General features: G+C 43.5%; 1 protein-coding gene across 1 annotated transcript in view; it reads left to right on the top strand.

Moving 5' to 3' along the window:
• LOC124591186 (ATP-binding cassette sub-family C member 4-like) overlaps positions 1-22,588 on the top strand; it is a 384,591-nt gene that overhangs the window by 235,118 nt on the left and 126,885 nt on the right. The window contains exon 10 of the mRNA XM_047131714.1: positions 16,016-16,302. Coding sequence (XP_046987670.1) covers positions 16,016-16,302 — 287 coding nt within the window. The remainder of the gene's footprint in view (positions 1-16,015; positions 16,303-22,588) is intronic.

The raw sequence follows: 22,588 nt of genomic DNA, 5'->3' as shown, positions 1-22,588 counted from the left end.
GTGGAATTCAGTGTTTCATATACATCAAATACTGATCGACAGGTATTTAGGAAACAGAGGGTCGCGTTGGCTTCTTCGTAAATTATTACGAACAGGCTGTTGTCTTGTCCTGCTCATAGAGAAATTCAAACTAAATGTAGACACACTTGACTGCGGGTAAGTTCCGTACTTTATGGAAACAGAAAGGATGACTGCCGTCATGTTTCGACATTTTATGAAGTTGTCGCGTAATCTTTCTCAGCAGCAGCTCATTTTGGCATGGGTTCAATTCGTAACCAGTTAGTACTGACTTAATTGTGTCTGATACCGGCCACTGCATTACGAAACCCTCAGCAAGTGACTTTGGTGAGTGACACTATTTATTGAAATAAGTACGCACACGGAACTGTCAGCTTACCTATTTCATCGTTTTCTGTTCTTGAATCCATGTGAATCCATTATTATATCATAACAGAAAGATGAACCTGAGAGAAAGGCAGACAGGGTAAAGTTGACATCTTCAGGCCCTGACTTTATATCATGGATTGTTCACTCTATATTTGTGACGATGTTACTGAATTGTAAACGTATATCAACCTGCTGCAGTTTCATCACTGCCTCCTAATTTTTGTACAGTATACAATACAGGGTAAATCCAAACTATGGTTACATATTTTTATCTGTGGATCAGATTTTTACTGTTTTGGCCGGCCGGAGTGGCCGGGCGGATCTAGGCGCTGCACTCTGGAGCCGGGCGACCGCTACGGTCGCAGGTTCGAATCCTGCCTCGGGCATGGATGTGTGTGATGTCCTTAGGTTAGTTAGGTTTAATTAGTTCTAAGTTCTAGGCGACTGATGACCTCAGAAGTTAAGTCGCATAGTGCTCAGAGCCATTTGAACCATTTTTACTGTTTTGACAGGTGAAATCATTGGCCTGCTGTATTCGTTACACGTATATTCATTCGTTTTATTACTCTAATTATCTTTATAACCCTGTTCTGAACTGAGAATACCCGCATGCATGTAATACGAAATGTACGTCATGTTTGTAAGATTTTTTTTCATTAAATGATGGTACTAGCCGCTGAAAAACACAGTTAAATGCTCTCTTGCCTGCTACTCCCAGATTTGATCATGACACTAGTAAGACACAACTATGCGTGCAGGAAATCTCTGTTCAACTTCTAAAAATTTACCGGTAGATTTTGATCTCACTGTGTATGTTTTTACACAGTTTGTTTTTTTACATTAGGCCAGATTGGCGAACGCTTATGAATTCGTCCTACTGATCATTGCTTGAAGTCTGCGAAGAGAAAATAATCGCAAATTACTAACTTGAGAGAACAGAGTTGGTCAGATCTTCACCGTTCCTTGTGATACTTATTCAACTGAGAAGCATAAAACAGATCTATGGTCTTTCGTAGAGATGGCTGACAAATATCATGTCACTGACAAAGGAAAACAATTGAGAGACATTAAAATATCGTACTTTGCCATCTGTATAGTGGCCCCAAAAACACAGCAAGTACAAAAACAATACTCGGACTTATCTCGTTGTTAATTAGTATAAAGGTAAAGTCCACAACAGTTGTCTGGGAAGATTTTAAATGGTTAATTAAGATGTTGCGTTTTAAAGCTAATATGCCACAAGCACTGCACGCTGATGGGTCTTTCCTCCACATCTGTATTAATGCGACTTGTCACTCGGCCTGGGTAACTGGAACAATGTTCGCCATGGGATAGTAGTTGAATGAATATGATACACCTTATTGTTCTGTACCTCCAGCCACACATTTTCCGGCACATGACCCTCCTCGTCATCCGTGAAATTCGATAGCGTGATTCTTGGCAAGTACAGTATCTAGTCTGCAGTGTTAGCCTTTTCATTTCCCAGAGTTCTAATAAGTCATATTTGTGGTTGTAAATGGAAGCAAAGCCATCGTAGTTGTGTTCGTTTCTTACTGATTTGAAAGACACTATATGACCAAGAAGTTCTTGCGGTGCTCACCCCTCATTTACATGAATGTCTTCAGGATCACACAAGAAGAGCTACGCTTTACATTCGAGGTTATTATACATGGTTTAAGCGATTTCACGGATTTACTGTTCTTATTTTATTTGACATATTGCCATAGGGCTCACATTACAGTGAACGCATTTAGGAAACTAAACGTGATCACAACTAGGAAAAAATGTCGACAGTTTCAGTGTAAAGTAACTGATGGAAAAAATCGCAACACCAAAAAGTAATTAATGTAGAGTAATGAAATTTCTGGATTACTTTTGTCTAGGTAACGTATTTAAGTGATTAACAATACAAGATCATTGGCTAATGTAAGCGCGAGATAAGCCAGTGCAAATGTGAAATGCTGGTACATTAATAATGGGTGTAACCGCCAAAATGTTGAATGCAAGCATGCAGACGGGCATGCATTGTGTTGTGCAGGTGTCGGATGTGAGTTTGTGGGATGGAGTTCCATGCCTGTTGCAGTCGGTCGGTCCATACAGGGACGGTTAATGCTGGGTGTGGACGACGCTGAAGTTGTTGTCCGATGATATCCCATACGTGCTCGACTGGAGACAGATCTGGTGATCAAGCAGGCCAAGGCAACATGTCGACGCTCTGTAGAGCATGTTGGGTTACAACAGCGATATGTGTGGGAGCGTTATCCTGTTGGAAAACATCCCTGGAATGCTGTTAATGAATGGAAGCACAACAAGTCGAATCACAAGATCTACGTACAGATTTGCAATCAGGGTGCGTGGGATAACCACGAGAGTGCCCCTGGTGTCATACGAAATCGCACCCCACACCATAACTCCAGGTGTAGGTCCAGTGTGTCTAGCACGCAGAAAGGGTTGTTGCAGGCCCTCAGCTGGTCTCCTTCTAACCTGGCACCGAGGCCGAACCAGCTTCCATCAGAAAACACAACAGACCTCCACCCTGCCCTCCAATGAGTTCTCACCTTACGCCACTGAAGTCGCAAATGGTGATGGTTCGGGATCAATGGAACGGACGCTACAGGGCGTCTGGCTCGGACCTGTTCTCAAAGTAACGTATTTGTAACAGTTTGTTGTGTCACTGTGGTGCCAACTGGTGCTCGAACTGCTGCAGCACATGCAGTACGATGTGCCAGAGCCATACGTCGGAAACGATTGTTGGTGCCACGTGGCAGTCCGAAGCCTGGTCGTCTTGCGACCGTACATTTCCGTGACCAACGCTGCCAGCAATCATGTACAGTGGCTACAGTCCTGCCAAATCTTTCTGCATCATCGGAGGAGGAACATGCAGATTCTCGTAGCCCTATTACACGACCTCACTAAAAATCAATGACGTGTTGATAATGGCGCCTTTGTCGCCTTTAAGGAATTCTCGACTAACATCAACTCACCACGTCCAATCTCAAAGGCAGCTAACACTCACAACCGTCACAGCGTGTATTTAAACCAAACCTGATTTGCAAATCAAATGGTTCAAATGGCTCTGAGCAATATGAGACTTAACATGCGAGGTCATCAGTCCCCTAGAACTTAGAACTTCTTAAACCTAACTAACCTAAGGACATCACACACATCCATGCCCGAGGCAGAATTCGAGCCTGCGACCGTAGCAGCAGCTCGGTTCCGGACTGAAGTGCCTAGAACCGCACGGCCACACCAACCGGCCCTGATTTGCATCCTCATAGTGGTGTTACTAGCGCCACTCTTTTGCGAGTGGCGTGAAGTTTGAAGAGGCATAATTTTCCAGATGTAGAAACACGATTACCAACTTTCGTTTATGGCGCACAACTTTTCCTTGGTGTTGCGCATTTTCCATCGGTGCAGACACCAAGTGACGGCTCTCGTCTGAAAAAGTATATAATGCTATCATAAGGTGGTCACTGGAATGAGGTATTTATTCTGCTCATTTAAGATTAAAAGTAGCCATTTATAGCAACTCAGATTAGAAATCTACCCTTGCATTTATAAAATCCTCCTTTGCTTGAATTGCATATGATCTTGTAGCTCTTCTGCGATGCATGAACTTGCGTTCTGCTAATGGTTTAGCGACATGGTCCGAACCAGAGGACTATAGATTTATTGGACTTCATACAACTAGGTACTAAAAATAATTTTTCGAAGGTGGTTTATGATAGCATAGAAGCTGAAAGGTACACTGGGGGGACTGCTTAAATGATTCATTGTGTTGCCATAATTTTAGTGTTCAAACAACATTTATTTTTTTCTAAGAAAACAGACATAAATTATGCTAAACAAGTTATTGATTGAATACCATAAACAACTAACAGCTGGTTTAAGACTACACTGGACAAGGATCCTAGGTTGGCAAAGACGGTTTGAGCAGATTTGATTGATCAAATCTACTAAAGTTTTTCTATATATGTGCAGCGGAGAGCAAGTGGCGATTGAGATCTGTACGCCCTGACAATGCCGGTGCGGCAGTATGTTACCCCGTTTGCTTCGTGCGGCGATCTAAATTGCGGCTTGCGAGATGTGTGCGGCAGAGGTGAGACGTGGTGGCGGCACCAGTGAATCGATCGCGACCACTAAAGAAATGCAAAAATCTCACGGTCTAGCGACCAGGCAGACGGATCGCAATTTACTCTCTACCAGACCCCTGAAATCACAGTAGATTTCAGTGTGTGACACATCCGTTCACTGGTCATACCAAGGACCAATTTTGCTCTCTTATACGACAGAGCACGCAAGGATACCAAACGTCAAGACTGGTAAACCAAAACCGAATAATTGTGCCCTCGGCAAACGGGCAGTCCAAAACGTTTGAAGTCACACTGTTGGTACAGTGAGAACTTCACCACAGGCTCCCTAGTCTAAACTACTCGCAAGTGAAATAAGTCTCAGGACTGGTCCCAAGTACCAACCACACATTCCAGAGCTTTGACCAGAAGTGCTTACCAGACCAAAGTCACACACCCGATTGCCTTGCACCTCTCCTGAAAAAAAAGCGTTTTCCTACAAAGTGCACAAACGACACTGCCTTCACCCTATATTAAGCCAATCACAGAGCTCTAGAGGCGCTAAATCTCCCCTCCCACACGACAGCATAAATTCATGTGAAACCAGGGCAAGATTTAAGAAACCTGCATCTCTGGAGAGAAAAGAAACCGACAGTTACTGGCTTTTTTTTAACTTTTCGCAGAGGGGGAAGATAATTTTCTCTGAAGTCGTGTTGCTTTCCAATGCAACAAGTGAACAGATACAGTCTTAAATATATTTATCTAAATCGCCTGTGCCTTGGAGCTTGTTAGTCCTAGCTATGAGGTGTAATAAAGATTCTATCTCTAAACGTTTCTCAGACAGCGGAGTTTCTTATACAACCAAGGGGGCCAATGGAAATGGTTCACAGGCCTATTTGCAGTATCGGCAAACACGAAAACTTGTGAATTTTTATTACGTATGGCTCTGCACACAATGCCTGGTTTACGGCTCCACTGTGTAGACGCGTTACTTTGGACTGTCGCCCACAGCCCAAACTTTGGCTGGCGCCATGGCAGGGATGACGGCAATGTTCTGTTGGAGACCTGTCTCAACAAGGGGCTGCCCTGTCTGCCCTGTACGGCTGTGGACCTGTCCGACAAGATTTACTGTTGGATGGGCAGGCCGCCAATTGCTTTCAACTCTCAACATGCCATTTCTACGAGCTAAGAACCATAAAAATACCTCATGCTTTTAGCGCCCTACCAGGCTCAATCAACGTCTGCTCAGGCCGTTAACTAGTCTCGCTCAAGGTGCGTGAGGTTGTAACAAAATCTTTAATAATTTTCTGTATGCGAAAAATGGGTGAGAGTAACTTGTCCACTCTCAAAGCATCCTATAAATACTTCTGTGCTATAATGCTCTTAGTACGTGGAATGCTTTAATGATGCGAGCGAGGATTTTTCTGTATGTAACAGTAATTTCTCAAACCCAAACCACTAGTGTTCTTACTTATTTTTGTAGATGTCATTTCGTTCAGAATTATAGGTTTCGGCTTGATTTGATGTTTGGCGACCTTAAGGCTTAAAAAACAAATATAAACTTTGCATGATTTGATTGTTAGCTTGTTGTAGCCTCGAGCACAAAACAAAAACGTATCTACTGCCCTTCAATACGGCGGTCGTCAGTGTTGCCAATGTAATTTGACCCAGAAGTGAATATACACAGTGTCTTGTGAAGCTGTAAAACCTGTCGCTCGAATCGCTCTACTAGAACTGCTGAAACTCACTGAAAATGCCCACATTCAGGTGATGCGGTATTATGGTGGTTGTGACTTCATTATTATGTGTTCAGTCAAGCCATATGTCAGAATTACGAAATGCTTTTGAATAAAATGTTCATTCACGCAGTTTGAAAGACACTGAAGACCCGTTTTAGGGAATAATCTGTTTATCAATATACAGTTCGATGATCCTCAAAGTTCCACTTTTGTCTCCATACGATTCAGGTTAATAACGTAGTGATTTAACAGGACTGACGTGGGGGATGGAAGGGATACAAACATACAAAAATGAAAATCACTACAAAAATTCTAAACAAAAGAATTGAAAAGAATGTGGTTAACATGTGAACAAAAAAATTGTATTTGATTAGTTAACTACAAAACTGGAATTCTGAGGGGACAAAGTATTTGAAAACTACTTCGAATCGATGCATTTTTTTATTCATGTTTTACTTAATTAATATTAGTATATTAATGAAAGCATGATCCTTCACATAAAACAAGTTACCCGTATAGAAGTGTTTTAATCTCGCTCTTCAATTGTGATACCTCATCTGCTTGAAAATTCTTTCTCAAGAAAGTGTCAAGAAATAAGGTGCGTGGTGGTCCTTTATTAGCTTTGGTGGAATTACTCCACTGAAGCTATATGCCACCCTCTCCTCCACCTAAACACACCTACAGAGGTTGGACAAAAATGTGGAAAAACGGCGAAAAATGCATGCTTGAACAAAAGGCAGATGCCTGCAGGTTGCCTTGTTGTATTTGACCACGAACGGCACTTGTGTAATGTTCTCAATACATTACTAGTGTCAGTCCTGGTCAGAAAAGTGTTCTATGTCGTTGTGAGTGCAGTATATCGGAGCTACATGAATTCGAACGTGGGTAGTTTGTTGGGGCTTGTATAGCGAGTGCTTTAGTAATCAAGGTGGCCGAAGTGTTTAGTACTTTAAGAGGCTCCGCCTACAGGGAAAGTGGAAAAACATCACCTGCTAGTTCACAATGTGAACGAAACTGTGCGTTGAGTGATCGTGACAGACGGCCACTGAAGAGGGTTGTGATGAAAAATAAGTCGTCTGCAGCTGCAAAAGTCTCTGCAAAACTGAATGTCGCAGTCGCGAACCCTGTCACCACCAAAACAGTTCGAAGGGAGATCCACAAGAAGGAAACTGCATGACGAGCTAGAATTCCAGAACCGCTCATCACTGATGCAAATATCCGTAACACAAAAACGTGGTGCCGAAGCCATAAAACCTGCACTGTGGAGGAATGGAAGGAAGTCATTTGGTCGGATGAGTCTTGTTTCCCACTGTTTCCAACTTCTGGCGTTTGCGTCCCAGGAGTGAAACATGGCGGGGGTTCGGTGATGATTTGGGCAGCCATGTCGTGTTATTTCATGGGCTCCATCGTTACTCTGCAAGGTCACATTACTGCTAATCAGGTTCATGCCATGGTACAATGATTGTTCCCCGATGGTGATGCTGCGTTTTAAGAGGACAGGGCTCGTGTTCAGACATCACGTCGTCCAGGACTGATTTTGTGAAAACAGGAGGGTGAATTGTTGCATGTCCCCTGGCCACGGGAGCCCCCAGATCTCAATATTATTGAGCCTTTGTGGCCTACTTTGGAGAGAAGGGTACGTGATCGCTGTCCACCTTCATCTGAACTTGCTACTATTGTGCAGGAGAATGGTGCAAGATTCCCTCGAAGACCATATAGGACTGGTATTTATCCATTCCGAGACGACTGGAAGCTGTTCTGAATGTCAACGGGCTTCCTACACCGTATTAGTTTCGGTAATGTGTTGTGTTTTGGCGTTTCCATATTTTTGTCGATAACCTGTATGTCGCTACGTATAAGTGGTTCTCGCTTCCATTTTCAGTGCCTTATGGCCACTGTTCAGTGCAAACACTGTCACTATGTATCCACCAGCAGTTAATGTATACTAGAAAAGTTTGAAAATTGAGGTTACAAGGTGAATGTTAATAAAAGTACCACCCACAGTGACGCAGCATCGCGCCATGGAAATAATTATGTCATATCCGAAGATAAGCCTGAAAAGGCTCGAAAACTATTTTGTCGAAATAAGCTGGTCGCAGTTATTCCATTAAAATACTATCCTTCAACAGCAATTCCGGTACATTTGCTAAAGACATATTTTCAATGGAGAATTAGGAGAATTAGAAACTGACACTTCCAGAGTACTCATCGTAAATTTTAACTAGTGCGTAAGAGGATATAAACTGAGAAGAAAATTAAAAAACAGTATCACTCATACATTTCTGCTTCGTTAATAACGAAGCTGTAGTGTGAGCTTTTGTAGAAAAACAGAAAAATGCTAAAAAAAATTGGAAGAAGGCCTCTAGGTGCCGCTGTTCTCCTACGCATGAATTTTCGTATGCGTGCTCGTTGGTGATATTGCCAAGTCTTGGAACCATAATCGTTACAGGCTCACTCTGTTGGAGAAGATAAGACAGCCAGCATTGTCACCGTCCCACGGACAAACAGCAAATTGCAAGTAATACTCCGGTGCCGCCAGATGTTCCCAATAGCTCAGCCGTTAACGAGAAGGGTAATAATTACGAGACAACAGAGCTGAGCAAGCGAACAGGAACAATCTAGTTTCACCCGCGCAAACTGTAAAAGTACGCTTGTTATTGAGACAGGATCAATCCGGTTTTAATTGTGCTGCAGAAATAAGGGATGCCGTCGTATAAATAACGCCGAGTGGTCGTCCGTGCGTGGCGGCGTTATTGCCAAGTGGGGCGAAGGCATTTGACCCCCTCAATTGGACTTTGCGGGTGAATGTTGACAGGGAGTAAACAGTAAGCGGAACGGAAAAAACCCGCTCTGCAGAAGGCCTCGTCTGTTATAGGGCGATCATACGTGACAGGAAGAAGGCAAATGCTGTGTTGTTTAATGACGGTACTGATGACTGGTACTCCATGCCCATAAAATAGACCCCCTAGGGTACGGCGTCAGGTGGGCAATAGAAGACAGAGTGGAGCTTTATGCAAAATTAGCCACCGAACCACGAGCGATCTAATAATGTACCATCAACTGTGTTATCTGCTTTTTGCAGCGCTCCTACGAATCTGGAATCTTCTGTATTTGTCTCCTTTGTCAAGCAGCAGGTGTTCTCTGATAATAGTTGTATTTCTCTCGAGATTTTACTATCAGAAACAGTCTTGATCACAATTTATTTATTACGGTGACCGGTTTCGACCACTACTGTGGTCATCTTCAGACCAATGAATAAGAACTTCCTTCTGGTGGTAAATCGTTCTCGAAATTACTGATCCTCATCGCAGCCATGATGGTAACCACGAAAACGACCGAAATAACTGCCATACATCATTCTCTTACAGTATTTTGTTAAGTTATTAATGGATTTACTATAATAATTCAAAAGTTTATGTCGTCCTTAACAGGAGATAAATTTGTTTTATCATCACTGCTTGAAGGTAATATCAGGCTCCATCAGTGAAATAACGTCTTGTATCTTCCTCATCGTGTTCTCAGTAGTTTTCTCCATGTAAATAATTTGTATTCGTAGAAGGAAAGGACAGAAGGAATGCTATGGCGTAACATCCCGTCGACTCCGAGGTGATTATAAATGGAAAAGCGGTTCACGTTGCTTGTTTTGGTCCAGTCGGATCAGATACGAACTGTGGAGTAATTCTATTTCATACTTCTGAGTTTCTGAACCTCTGACACGATAAGTAATTGTTTCAGAATCCACTCGAACGCACGTCTCCATATCCGTCTTCTAATGCGTCGAATACATTTGCGCCACACTCGAACCCTAGTATCAGCTCTTACCAACTGAAATCGGAATTCATCTGACCAGCCCACGGATTTACAGTGGTCTGGAGTCCAACCGAAATGCTCACTAACTCAGGAGAGGCGTTGCAGGCGATGTCGCCGTCGGCCATTTGCTGGCATAGTCCATTAACACAAAATTTCGCCGCACTGTCCTAACGGATACGTTCGTCGCACGTCACACGTTGATTTCTGCGGTTATTTCACGCAGCGTTCCTTGTCTGTTGTTTCTGACGACTCCACACAAACGCGTCTACTCTCGGTCGTTTAAGTGAAGGCATTGGGTCACTGCATTGTCCGTGGCGAGAGGCAATGCCTCAGATTTACTATTCGCGACACACTCTTGACGCTGTGGATCTTGGAATATTGAATTCTCTAACGAGTTCCGAAATGGAATGTCCCATGCGTCTAACTGCTGCACGCGTCCAACTGCGATGTCAAAGTTTTTTAATCACCGTCGTGTGGCCATAATAACGGCGGAAACCTTTCTACATGATTCACCTGGGTACAAATAACAGCTCCGCCAATGCACTGCCCTTTTATGCCTTGTGAACATGATTCTACCACCATTTGTATACGTGCATACTGCTATCCCGTGATTTTTGTCACCTCAGAAGTACACCCCGCATGTTAATCAGTGGGATTGGAGGTAACTCATATTAATTTCGCTATGAGTAGCTAAATAGCTTTGAGATATCACAACAGGTGCTTTTAGGTACACTTCCTAGCAGCCCATTATCCATTCCGTCTTCCTTCGGACTGATACGGTATTGATATATCTGTTTGCGTGATGCGGCAGAAAGTGTGTTATGTTTGTGGAGATAATTTTGTTTGTTTGTTTCTGTAGGGGGGGGATTCAGGTTTTTTTTTTATCCAGTCGGATTATATGCATACTGCAGACTTATAAACAGCATTTCTAATTCAAATGGCTCTAAGCACTATGGGACTTAACATCTGAGGTCCTCAGTCCCCTAGACTTAGAACTACTTCAACCTAACCTAAGGACATCACACACATCAATGCCCGAGGCAGGATTCGAACCTGCGACCATAGTAGCAGCGCGGTTCCGGACTGAAGCGCCTAGAGCCGCTCGCCCACAGCGTCCGGCAACAGTGTTCATATTCAGTGTTTACTTGTTTTTGTGACGATATGTGTACGATAAAAAACAGTCTTGAGGAATTTCGCCTTGGGAGACCAGTGAAGTAGATTCTCAGATTATGCCTGTTCGACTGCTTCGCCAGTTCATGGCGGAAAACCTCATGTGAATGATGAATACTGTGGTAATGGATCTTTCGCTGCGAAACTCATATTGGAAATTGAAATCTGAAAACTATACAGTAAATTATATAAGAATTACTGACGGAGGTCGCAACATATGGAAGCCTGCTGCAATGAAATATTAAGTTATCATGAACCCAATCGTCAAATTAGGTGAATTGGTATAAATTGTCTGCAGAAAAGACAACAGAGCGAAAACTGCCATTGGTATTTTGCTGCCATACGTAAGTAGGAACTTCGTAACTACGCACTGGGCGATTGTGTGTTCCATGAGGAGAGTTTTGAAAATTTCAGCACGGCCTGAACTTTGAGAAAGGACAAGCTCCATCGCCTTCATTGAACCTACATTCCATATGCCAGATTGAATTCACTCATTTATAGCTGAGCTGTGATACGATTTTGTATGTTCTGTTGCCTTTTCAGTTCTAACTCCGTATGCTGCGACGGCTGCGTTTTAGCAATCACGTGTCGGTATCAGCTTTGCGCTGATAGTACTCTGTTTATTCTACTACATTCTACATCTATAAATTGTAACTTTTGCAGCAACATCACATTTGAAACAAAATCTAAATATAGCGCTATTACTTCCCGTGAATATAAAGTTTATGTAACTTCATAATTGCAATCAGATAATCCGTATGTGATTTACGAAATGGTTTCCAAGTGTAACACACAGATGTTTGAAAAAAAAATGTATCATCATAAACGTGTCCCTATAGATAAATGAAATTTTGTCCTTGTCCCATGACCGTGTGTAAGAAGCAGTAAAACAGGCATTACGTGTTCAAATGTCAGTAGTACGTAAAGCAGCCAAGCGTTAATATAAGCCTTCTATATCTACTGAAATTAAAAAACTTTGAATGAATGTCTAAGCGATTACCTTCTAAATAGTTTCTATTAAAGTCCAGAGGTAATTTTATTGGCTACTGGAAGATCTTCTCAAGCAATACGCCAATTACGTAATCCCACTCACGATTCATAAGGAGTAGATGGAGCAGCGATTTCTGTTGAAACTCGCATCCAGTTATCCGTTAACGTAGGGCAACACTTAAGGTTGTGTAACTTCCGTGATGTGATGGCCCCTACTGATCGGTATGATGCTGTATAATGCATCCCGGGAATTCTGATTCTTCCTGCTGAACCATAACTCTATTCTTAGACGTATTGAGAGTGATCCGAATAGACAGTTTGTTGTTAGTCGACAAGTAACTGTGTGCTGATCAGCACGATGTATCCAAAAGCGTGTTTGTCGGGATATCAAGAGAACCCTGCGCAAACCTGTAGCAAATAAATAACGAAAATACTATATTGCAGCGCCTGTGTTGTTGAGAACAACGATGCAATTTTCCTTTGGACATGCAAGCAAGCGACTTTCAGTAATATGTGAACGAGTACACGTTATGATGCAGGAACGACGACAAACGGGAGTTTGGATCTGGCCCTGAATCATACACGGATAGCCAAAGTGTTTAAGGCGACAGCACGCATAAAGCAGGAAATCCGGGTTCGAGTCTCGGTCCGGCACAAATTTACATTATAATCATTCCCTTAAACAGTTTTCATGTAAACAAAGAGAATTTGTGGGTTGCAGTCGGTAACTCTCACTTAGACTTCAGCAGCGAACATGGAACTGATTTCTTGCTGGAAACTGTTATCATTTATCGAAAGAATACAGCTGCGGAAGAAGGATTGAGGAAGAACCCGTAAGTTTGTAGAGAGTGTCAGTGGCTGCTATCCGTTCGCTATGACTCGCGTTTGCTTCGCAGAAACAGTCTAGTCAGGCAAGACCAGAATAGACTAGAGGAGGCCGGTTATGTCTGCACGTTTCGCTAGCAACTTGACGGAAGAATCACAAGGTTCAGCCTCTCTACCTCCCGGTTATCCTACAAGTGATGTACAGTCTTGTGCTTGATTTGAATTTATACGTAATGTACACTGTCGAGTTGAGTTATTGTGATCGCCTTAGGTGTGTGAAACATACACTCTACGAGACTGGGTTGGTGCTACACTTTATAGGCCCACTGGGAATCAGTGTGCGAGCGAAAGTAGGGCAAGTCGATCTAGCGTTCAGCCGTTTGTGAAAGGATACCAAGTGGAAATTGTACATTCCGAGACCACCACAGAACGGCCCTGCTCAAAGGCTTGCGGCCTGAAGTAATGGTTTGCTATTCTGTCCAGATCGTCAAGATGCAATTAAAACTGAACAGTTGCGTAAACTGCTGCAGTTGTGTGATTCCTACAAATCGACCTGTTTAAGTGCACAGGAAGTAATTCTGCCAGAAGTTAATGTCTCATATGATCTGTCTTCGCGTGGTTTCATTCATCCACTTTTCTTTGATGGTATTTTAAATGGTCAGACGTATCTTTGGCCGGCCGCTGTGGCCGAGCGCTTCTAGGCGCTTCAGTCCGGAACCGCGCTGCTGCAACGGTCGCAGGTTCGAATCCTGCGTCAGGCATGGATGTGTGTGATGTCCTTAGGTTAGTTAGGTTTAAGTAGTTCTAAGTCTAGGGGACTGCTGACCTCAGATGTTAAGTCCCACAGTGCTTAGAGCCATTTGAACCATTTTTGAGACGTATGTTTGTTTACGGAAAGATGGTGTTCCGTCAAATGGTTCAAATGACTCTAAGCACTATGGGACTTAACATCTGAGGTCATCAGTCCTCTAGACTTAGAACTGCTTAAGCCTAACTAACCTAAGGACATCACACAGAGCCATGCCTGAGACAGGATTTGAAACTCCGACCTTAGCAGCAGCGCGGTCCCGGACTGAAGGGCCTAGAACCGCTCGGCCACAGCGGCCGGCGGTGTTCCGTCGCGCGACTATTCGAAGTACCAGGGTTCCTTGGATGAAGCATCCACCATGATGGGGAACAGTGCTGAGTACACATCACAAACTACAGGCGTTAACCCGTCCGACTTTTTTCGCTGGGAAAATTAGAAAGATAAGAATTACTAACAAAATTTAGTTGCACCGAAGATGCAAAGGGATACATTGAATCGATGTGTAGAGCCATGTGGACCCGCTGTCAATGGTGGTTTGCTCAGTAATTCGGTGGCTTCGACATTGTTCACTAGCTGATGGTGCTCACTTAGGTCTGCTACGACGACTCAGTAAAGATGCAAAAATAGCAACTACGTTTAGTTTTAACAGATATTTGAGAAGACGATATGCACGGGGGTTTATTTGAACCATCAGACTTGGCATGATCTGTGATACTGTATGTGTCCCTTCCTAGACGCACTTATTAAATCCAGCAGTTATCAGTGTCCCCGAATTAATTTCCTTATGCTAGACAACTCCAATCAACCTCTTTGCGGCTTCAACTTGTCCAACCACGGTCTCCTACACTGAAATAGAAAATGCTGTGAGAAAAGTTACGGAAAAGAGTCATAACAAAGAAAACGTTTTAATTTCATTTTAATGCCATGTCAAGTCCTTTCAGTAGGTCACTACTCAAGTTACACTATTCTAGTCGATTCCGTGTACCAAGCACTTCACACGTAAGCGCCCAGCACAGGGTTCCCCGAACCACACACCCTTTTTCTACCGTTCCACTTTCTAACACCGCATTGGAAAAAACAACACTTTAATCTGTCCTTGTAAACTTCAGTACCCTATGAGTGAGTTTGCAAGTATCAAATTATTTGACATAAAGGGCCAAGTCTTTCGATTTCATTGACTTACTATAGAAGCTTACATTTGTTACACCGCCAAAGGACTGTACACCTTAGTATGTGACATAAATTTCAGTTTGATACGCCGACCGCGGTGGCCACGCGGTTTAGGAGCTGCAGTTCGGAACCGCGCGACTGCCACGGTCGCAGGTTCGAATCCTGCCTCGGGCATGGATGTGTGTGATGTCCTTAGGTTAGTTAGGTTTAAGTGGTTCTAAGTTCTAGGGGACTGATGACCTCAGATGTTAAGTCCCATAGTGCTCAGAGCCATTTTCAGTTTGATACGTCTACCTGTTCCTGAGAAAAAGACGCCTTAAAAGACGGACAGACTGACAGTCTGATAACAAATGACAAAAAATTACAGATAAACAATTTTCGGACTTTTTCCCTTTAGTTGTACTGTGAAATCTTACTACTTGGCAAATTTCTTGATTCTAGGTCAGTGGGAATTATGAGTGACTTTGCGAGTATCAAAATATCTTACATAAATGGCCTTATCTTTAGCTGCACTGACTTAGAAGCTTCAATCTTATACACCATAATATATGACAGAAATTTCAACTTGATACCTCAACCCGTTCCTGAGAAAATGGGTTTCTAGCAATCGGATAGAGCGACAGTCAGACAGGCAATAAATTGATGCTATTACAGTATAAGGGTTCCGCTTTTACCGACTGAGGTACAGAACCCACACTTGGTTGTTTCTAGTGCAACTCTTCTGAGGATTTTGTTTGAGACACTGAAGAAAATTTGCTTGCTCAATAGCAGTTAAGGGGCTCTCTGAGCACTATGGGACTTAACTTCTGAGGTCATCAGTCCCCTAGAACTTAGAACTACTTAAACCTAACTAACCTAAGGACATCACACACATCCATGCTCGAGGCAGGATTCGAACCTGCGACCGTACGGTCGCGCGGTTCCAGACTGTAGCGCCTAGAGCCGCTCTTCCACCCCGGCCGGCCGCAGTTAAGGGGGTGAACATGCTGGGTGGTATCATCGTGATTTTCTTAGGCGACGGCAATGTTTGTTTTTTTGTTCGGCAGAGCTCGGTGCTCCAGGCGATTCTTGGCGAGCTGCAGACGTCGGAGGGCCACGTGTCTGTGGGCGGCCGCGTGGCGTACGCGAGCCAGGAGCCGTGGGTGTTCGCGGGCACCGTGCGCAACAACATCCTGCTGGGCCGGCCCTACCAGCACGACTGGTACCGCAAGGTGGTGCGCGCGTGCGCGCTCGAGAGGGACTTCCAGCTGCTGCCGCGCGGTGACCACACCGTCGTGGGCCAGAAGGGCGCCACCCTCAGCGGGGGGCAGCGCGCCCGCATCAACCTCGCCAGGTACCGCCGGCCGCTGCTACACCTAAACACTCGCCGCTGCAAAGCTTCCCTCTTGCGAGGTGCTCCACAGAAGTTCCGAGAATCTGAGTATTGCGCCCAAAAGTCAGCGGTACAAACGTCAGCCGCTTCTGTTATGTCTATAACTTCAGCTATACTCCGCAAACCATTTTCCGGTGTGTGGCGGAGAGTACTTCTGTACCTTTGTCACTTCCCCCCTTTCTTGTTCCAGTCACGAATAGTCTGCGAGAAGAACAATTGCCTGTAAGTCTCGTTGTGGGTTCGAATCTCTATAATTATATCTTCATCGCCTTTACCCGAGATGTAAGTAGGAGAAAGCGTTATATTTGTTGACAGTTCCAAGAACTATGCTCTCGGAACATTATCACTAAACCACATTATGATGGAGAGCGCCTCTTTTGTAGCCTCTGCCACTGGATTTGGCTGAGCATATCCGTGTTGCTTTCGTCCTTACTAAATGAACCTATATCGGAATGTCTGATGATTATGAAGTTTGGTTTGAGATTGCTCAACTGCGTGGTCATCAGCGCACGTACAAATTCCCAATTTTTACACAGTCCAATTTTTTTGCAGTCCAATCTATCCACTGTCACGAATGATAATGATGAGGACAACGCAAACAACCAGTCCCCGGCAGAGAAAATCCCCAACCCGGCAGGGAATTGAACCCTGGACCCCGTGATATCGAAACGTGCTGCTCCTCTTTGGAGCTTCTCTTTTTCTCTATCATTCCTGTCTGGTACGGATCCCAAATTGACGAACAGTATTCAAGTACGGGTCGAACGAAGGCTTTAAAAGCTACCTTACCTTCTCTGTTGATGGACTACACTTCCTGACGATTCTTCAAATGAATCTGTCTGACATCTGCCTTTCCTGATCCATTTTAAATTCGTACGCAAGCTCCTAGATACTTTATGGACGAAGCTGCTTCCAATGATTGTTCTGTAACAGTGTAGTAACGTGTGCTTCTGTCTGTGTGTACCCCGTCTGGAACCGCGCGACCGCTACGGTCGCAGGTTCGAATCCTGCCTCGGGCATGGATGTGTGTGATGTCCTTAGGTTAGTTAGGTTTAAGTAGTTCTAAGTTCTAGGGGACTGATGACCTTAGAAGTTAAGTCCCATAGTGCTCAGAGCCATTTGAACCATTTGTGTGTACCCAATACGTACGAGTGGTTCAAATGGTTCAAATGGCTCTGAGCACTATGGGACTTAACATCTATGATCATAAGTCCCCTAGAACTTAGAACTACTTAAACCTAACTAACCTAAGGATATCACACAGCACCAAGTCAGCGCGAGGCAGAGAAAATTCCTGACCCCGCCGGGAATCGAACCCGAGAACCCGGGCGCGGGAATCGAGAACGCTACCGCACGACCACGAGCTGCGGACACGTACGAGTGATTTGAGTGGTGTAATAGATTTAAAGATGACAAGGAGTCAGACATTTGGATACACCGTCATCAAGCACAACTACGAAAAGATCTATTAGATCACCAGATGGTACAAGGACGTCCCATTACGTCTAATGCTGGGGTGCTTTCCAATATCGGAAAGCCCTGCCAGTAGTGACAATTTGCAAGGGAAAAATGAACTGAAGTTTGTGTTGGGCATGGCACTCAGCTTATGTAGATCGTGCAGTAATGTTGACCATCGTCCTGCCGTGGTGTACTGGTTAGCATTTATACCAAGCAAGAAGACTCGGGTTCGAGTCCCGGCCGCAGCACAAATTTTAATTCATTTCGTCTTCTTCGATCATTATCGTAGATGATAAAAAAGTGTTAAACTGATGCACAAGAACAGATGACAGACAATCGAAGATGTTTGTGAAATCGTTGGAATTTCATATGGGCCATGCCAATGAATTCTAATTGATAAACTGAATGTGAGACGGATTGTAGCGGAGTTCGTTCTTCGTGTTTTGAACGCCGACGAGTGGGATCACCGCGTTCAGATGTACACTGAACTGCAAACAACAGTTCTAGATGATCGAGATATACGGTCTACGAGCATAACTGCCGATGATTTATGTCTGTACAATTATGTCCTTGAAACAAAACAGCAATATTGGTGGTGGAAGACACCACCCTCTCTGCGGCGCAGAAATTGCGTGCCAAGCAGCAACATCAGGTCAATGCTAGTGTCTTCTCCTTTTTTTTTTTTCATGTAATTGCCCATAAGGAAATTCTTGAATTTCTTCCATGTGGGCTGTATACTCGCCTGATCTAGGCCCTTGAGATTTCTCATTTTCCCGAAAATGAAACTGAAGTTGAAAGCGCAGCGTTTTGACTGCGTAGAACTAATTTTGAGTACGATTCACTCAGCAGACTTCAAGCACTGTTCCAACGACGGGAAAACTCCTGGAACCCAGCGAGGGAACTTCTTTGAAGATGACGTAGGAAATTAAGACGTAACTATTCTAATTTTTGTGGCTGTATTTTCGGAAATTTTGGGTAGCACGTCGTACACCTTAGTCCTCAACTGTCAGTAAACACGGATCCACCACCACGTTAGCAAAGACCTGTTCTCAGACTCTTCAGTTACGCGCTCTTAGGGCGCCTCCGGAAGAGAACAAAATCTGTGAGCGACAGGAGCAACGATGCGTGCGCTTGATACACGTCGGACATAAAACTTCAGTTCTAGCCAGCGAGGGCGGTAGTTTTTGTTGGACTTCGCACCACTGCTTATGTACGCGGGACGGCAGCCTGTTTCATTTCAAAACATAGCTGCCGCTGGGAACAGGAATGTAACGCTCATATGCAAGACGTGAGACGATACGAATTAATCAATTTTATGCTTCATACTGAGTATGTTACAGGTCGTAAATGCCGTAGCGAATCTTAACTCTTTGATTGTTGTTTCATCAACTGTATCAAAAGACTGTTGTTGTATGTGTACACATGATTTTCTCCGTGAGATAACGTCGGTGTCGTGGTCAGTTTCCTTGGCCCTGCTCACAAGTCCAGCTTAACTTACCACTTTTCAAGTTTCTATTGCATGGAAGTACCACGAAGCCACTTTTCAGTGGATTCCGTGGGTATGCACGCGTTGTACCAGTCGTCTACAGTTACTTCTTTTACGCCGTTTTGTGCGAGTCCATTCAAAGTTTTCAACGTAATATTATTGATAATTTTTCTGTAATTTCTGTTTAACCGTGTTCAAAATCAATTTAATTGATATAAGTTCGAAAGAGTAAGGGGAAAAACGCAGAACACGAAAATTTTTCATGTTATAAAAATCGTGTCCACAATGTGCTCAGACTTCGCGTTGTTTGCTCTGGTAACTCTCGATTGTTCGTCTCTTCTGTCACTGAGGTATTATTTTTCTCTCAACCAGAGGAAGTAAGACTAAGCGCTTCATTCCCTTGACTTGTATGGTATGGAAATTTGTCAAGTAAAACTGGGCATTTGTCCATGAGATCCAGAATAAATGCTTGCTGCATCCATTTAATGTAATTTGTAGTAGTTCACCTCACAAGTTTTCTGTAACGGAATAATGGAGATTTTTGGTTTCTCAACTTCACAGAACTTAAGAACATTGTATACGTGTTTTCCGATTTCACATAGTATCACTTACGGCGATTTCTCTTGGTGTGTTTTCATTCCAGTTGCCTGGCTGATATACGTAGCAGATGCTCTGCAGTGCGCGCGATCAGCAGTTGCTCTAAAGGCTTATCTACCACTCGTCGGGGTGCATGATTACCCCATTCTCTGGTTCTCGACAGCTTTTCCGCTGGCAGAGATGTTTCAAATAACCAGTACATTGAGGTATATCGAGCCGTTCGGACGAGAAGACAGTTATGCCCTTCGTATGACTAACCGAAACAAGAATAGTCGTATCAGCTGACGTCAGCGTGTGAAGCTTAGGTCACTGAGGTCACCACCACCTGAAAGCAGTTGTCTGCTACTACACTGTAAGAAATATTGTATCTAAGTGAGGAAGGGTCTCTTCCGTTTCTCAAGGTAGTATTTCAAAAAATATCTTAGGTTTCGTATAAAAAATTGAAAAACATTTTTCAATTTGCTCGGCTTGTTCTTACAAGGTTTCGCTAGAAACGAGTTGGTTAAAAAACTTGACTTATTTACACTTTATGATGAACTTACTGTAACTGAATTATTCGCCATGGTTTTATAACGTTACGAAATTGAATGAACAGCCTCACATAATTCTAAGATTTAGGACCGTAAAATAAACATACCAGATACTTTCACTTTTGTGACCATCTCGTCCTATACTGATGTGAATAAATGCAGTTAACATCTCTGAATTGCCTTTAATTTTGTAAAGAAAGCCATGTTTCCCTCTGTCCTTAAGTAAATGGGTTTACTAACCGAAAGTACGTCATGCTCGAGTTAATTATTATACGTCTTGTTGAATTTACTGTATGTCGTCAATCATATTCATGAATGTTTAATCAATCAATACACAGTCACCATGAAAATTTGCTTCACATCTACAAATATTTTAAGTTTTAGTAGATAATTTCAACCAAATTTGCTGAATTATTTACGTATATACGCAAAGAATTCTTTTGTGTGCAAGACAGTATCCATCAACAGAAACAACATCTCGTAAAAAGTAAATACGTATTAAGTGGTCGGCATTCTTCTTAAGATAACTGTTTTATTGAGAATGAGATTTTATTACAGCAGCTAGTTGGTTCTGTACACTGTTCCGCATATTTTTATGGTGCTTCATAGTTCAGGGAGGTTACAGTTAACCTTTGCTACTTTTGAGGGACCCAGTAAAAAAAAACGTGATTGTAGGACAATGAAATTTTGTAGAAACATTCCGTAAGGACATGCTGAAGAGAAATAATGAAGAAACCATTGCAGAAAACACATTTTAAACATTTGGTAATTGCATACCATGTTTACGTTCCAGCTTCCAAAGATTGCTCAATGTGACGACCATCTGCATCCACGACAAAGTGGAACCGCACTAGAGACAGTATTTCACAGTTGTTTGCACCACTTTTCGGAAGGTGGACCACGAAATGTTCAGCTGTTGTGACACAGCCCGTACACTGCTTGACCATCGCACATTGCGTCCAGCATTCTCAGACACGGCAACAGTAACTTCTTCAACAATTTGTGGCGCAGATGGCTATCAGCCTGACCCAGGAGCAATTCCCAAATCGCCAATTAATTCGAAATTGCTTATCATATTCTTCAACCCCAGGTGCGGTTCGCCCCCTTTAGCTGAGTGGTCAGCGCGACAGAGTGTCAATCCTAAGGGCCCCGGTTCGAATCCCGGCTGGGTCGGAGATTTTTCTCCGCACAGGGACTGGGTGTTGTGTTGTCCTAATCACCATCACTTCATCCCCATCGACGCGCAAGTCGCCGAAGTGGCGTCAAAACGAAAGACTTGCACCCGGCGAACGGTCTACCCGACGGGAGGCCCTACTCACACGACATTTATTTACCCCGGCGCGGAAAGAGGACTCCTCCGTATTCCTTTAATGCGTCGATACCTGATAAGAGCAGCAATACTACTGCTGCTGTTTTGATGAAACTGCTTTACGAGTAAAGCGTTGCTCACGTTGTCCGGACCCAGACCAAAGTTGACTGCCTGCAACTGTAATTTACCTGATGCTCATGTTTCAACCCTACGTCGTCATACCAGTACCGGCGCCTAACGGCAAGTCGTTTTTTCAACCATACCCACCCTGTATCTGGACGTATCGTCTTTCATAACTCTTAAAATAGGTCCCAGGAATAGAAAATACCGGTAATTCGAGAATTTGTCCACAGTGACTTCCACTACTCATTGAAGACGCGAAATTCTCCTTTATGGTAATGAAATTCGTTAACATGGCGTAATCAATATCTCCTCTTACGATAATTTTACTTTGGCTTCGTCCATAGTCGCGTTGTATTCATACAACATCCTTTTCGCCAGAATGATATTCAGTATATTCCGCTATTGATTTCGGCTTACAGCCACTTACAAGCGAACTAAAACGGAACAGGTCGAGGTACCAAATATTTGACATTGTCATTTATCATGGTTGTATACAGGAAATTCGGATTACTGAACTTAGCATCATATGGAGTTTGTCGTGTGTTCCCACACGTAACGTCGCGCATACTACGGTTCTGGAGGCAACAGGAAAAAGATGTTTTCTTTACTTAACATCAGAAAGTTTCCTCTATCGGTCTATCCATTTTTTATGTACCCACATGAAGCAGTGATGAGCGTCAGTTGATGCGTACGAAGTGGAAAGGGAATTTTGTCTGCCTACGGCAACAATTAGCTGCGTCTCTTTCA

The sequence above is a fragment of the Schistocerca americana genome, chromosome 2 (genome assembly GCF_021461395.2).
Source record: "Schistocerca americana isolate TAMUIC-IGC-003095 chromosome 2, iqSchAmer2.1, whole genome shotgun sequence".
NCBI lineage: Eukaryota > Metazoa > Arthropoda > Insecta > Orthoptera > Acrididae > Schistocerca > Schistocerca americana.
The sequence above is the reverse complement of the archived record's forward strand: the minus strand, read 5'-3'. Positions and strand labels throughout refer to the sequence as shown.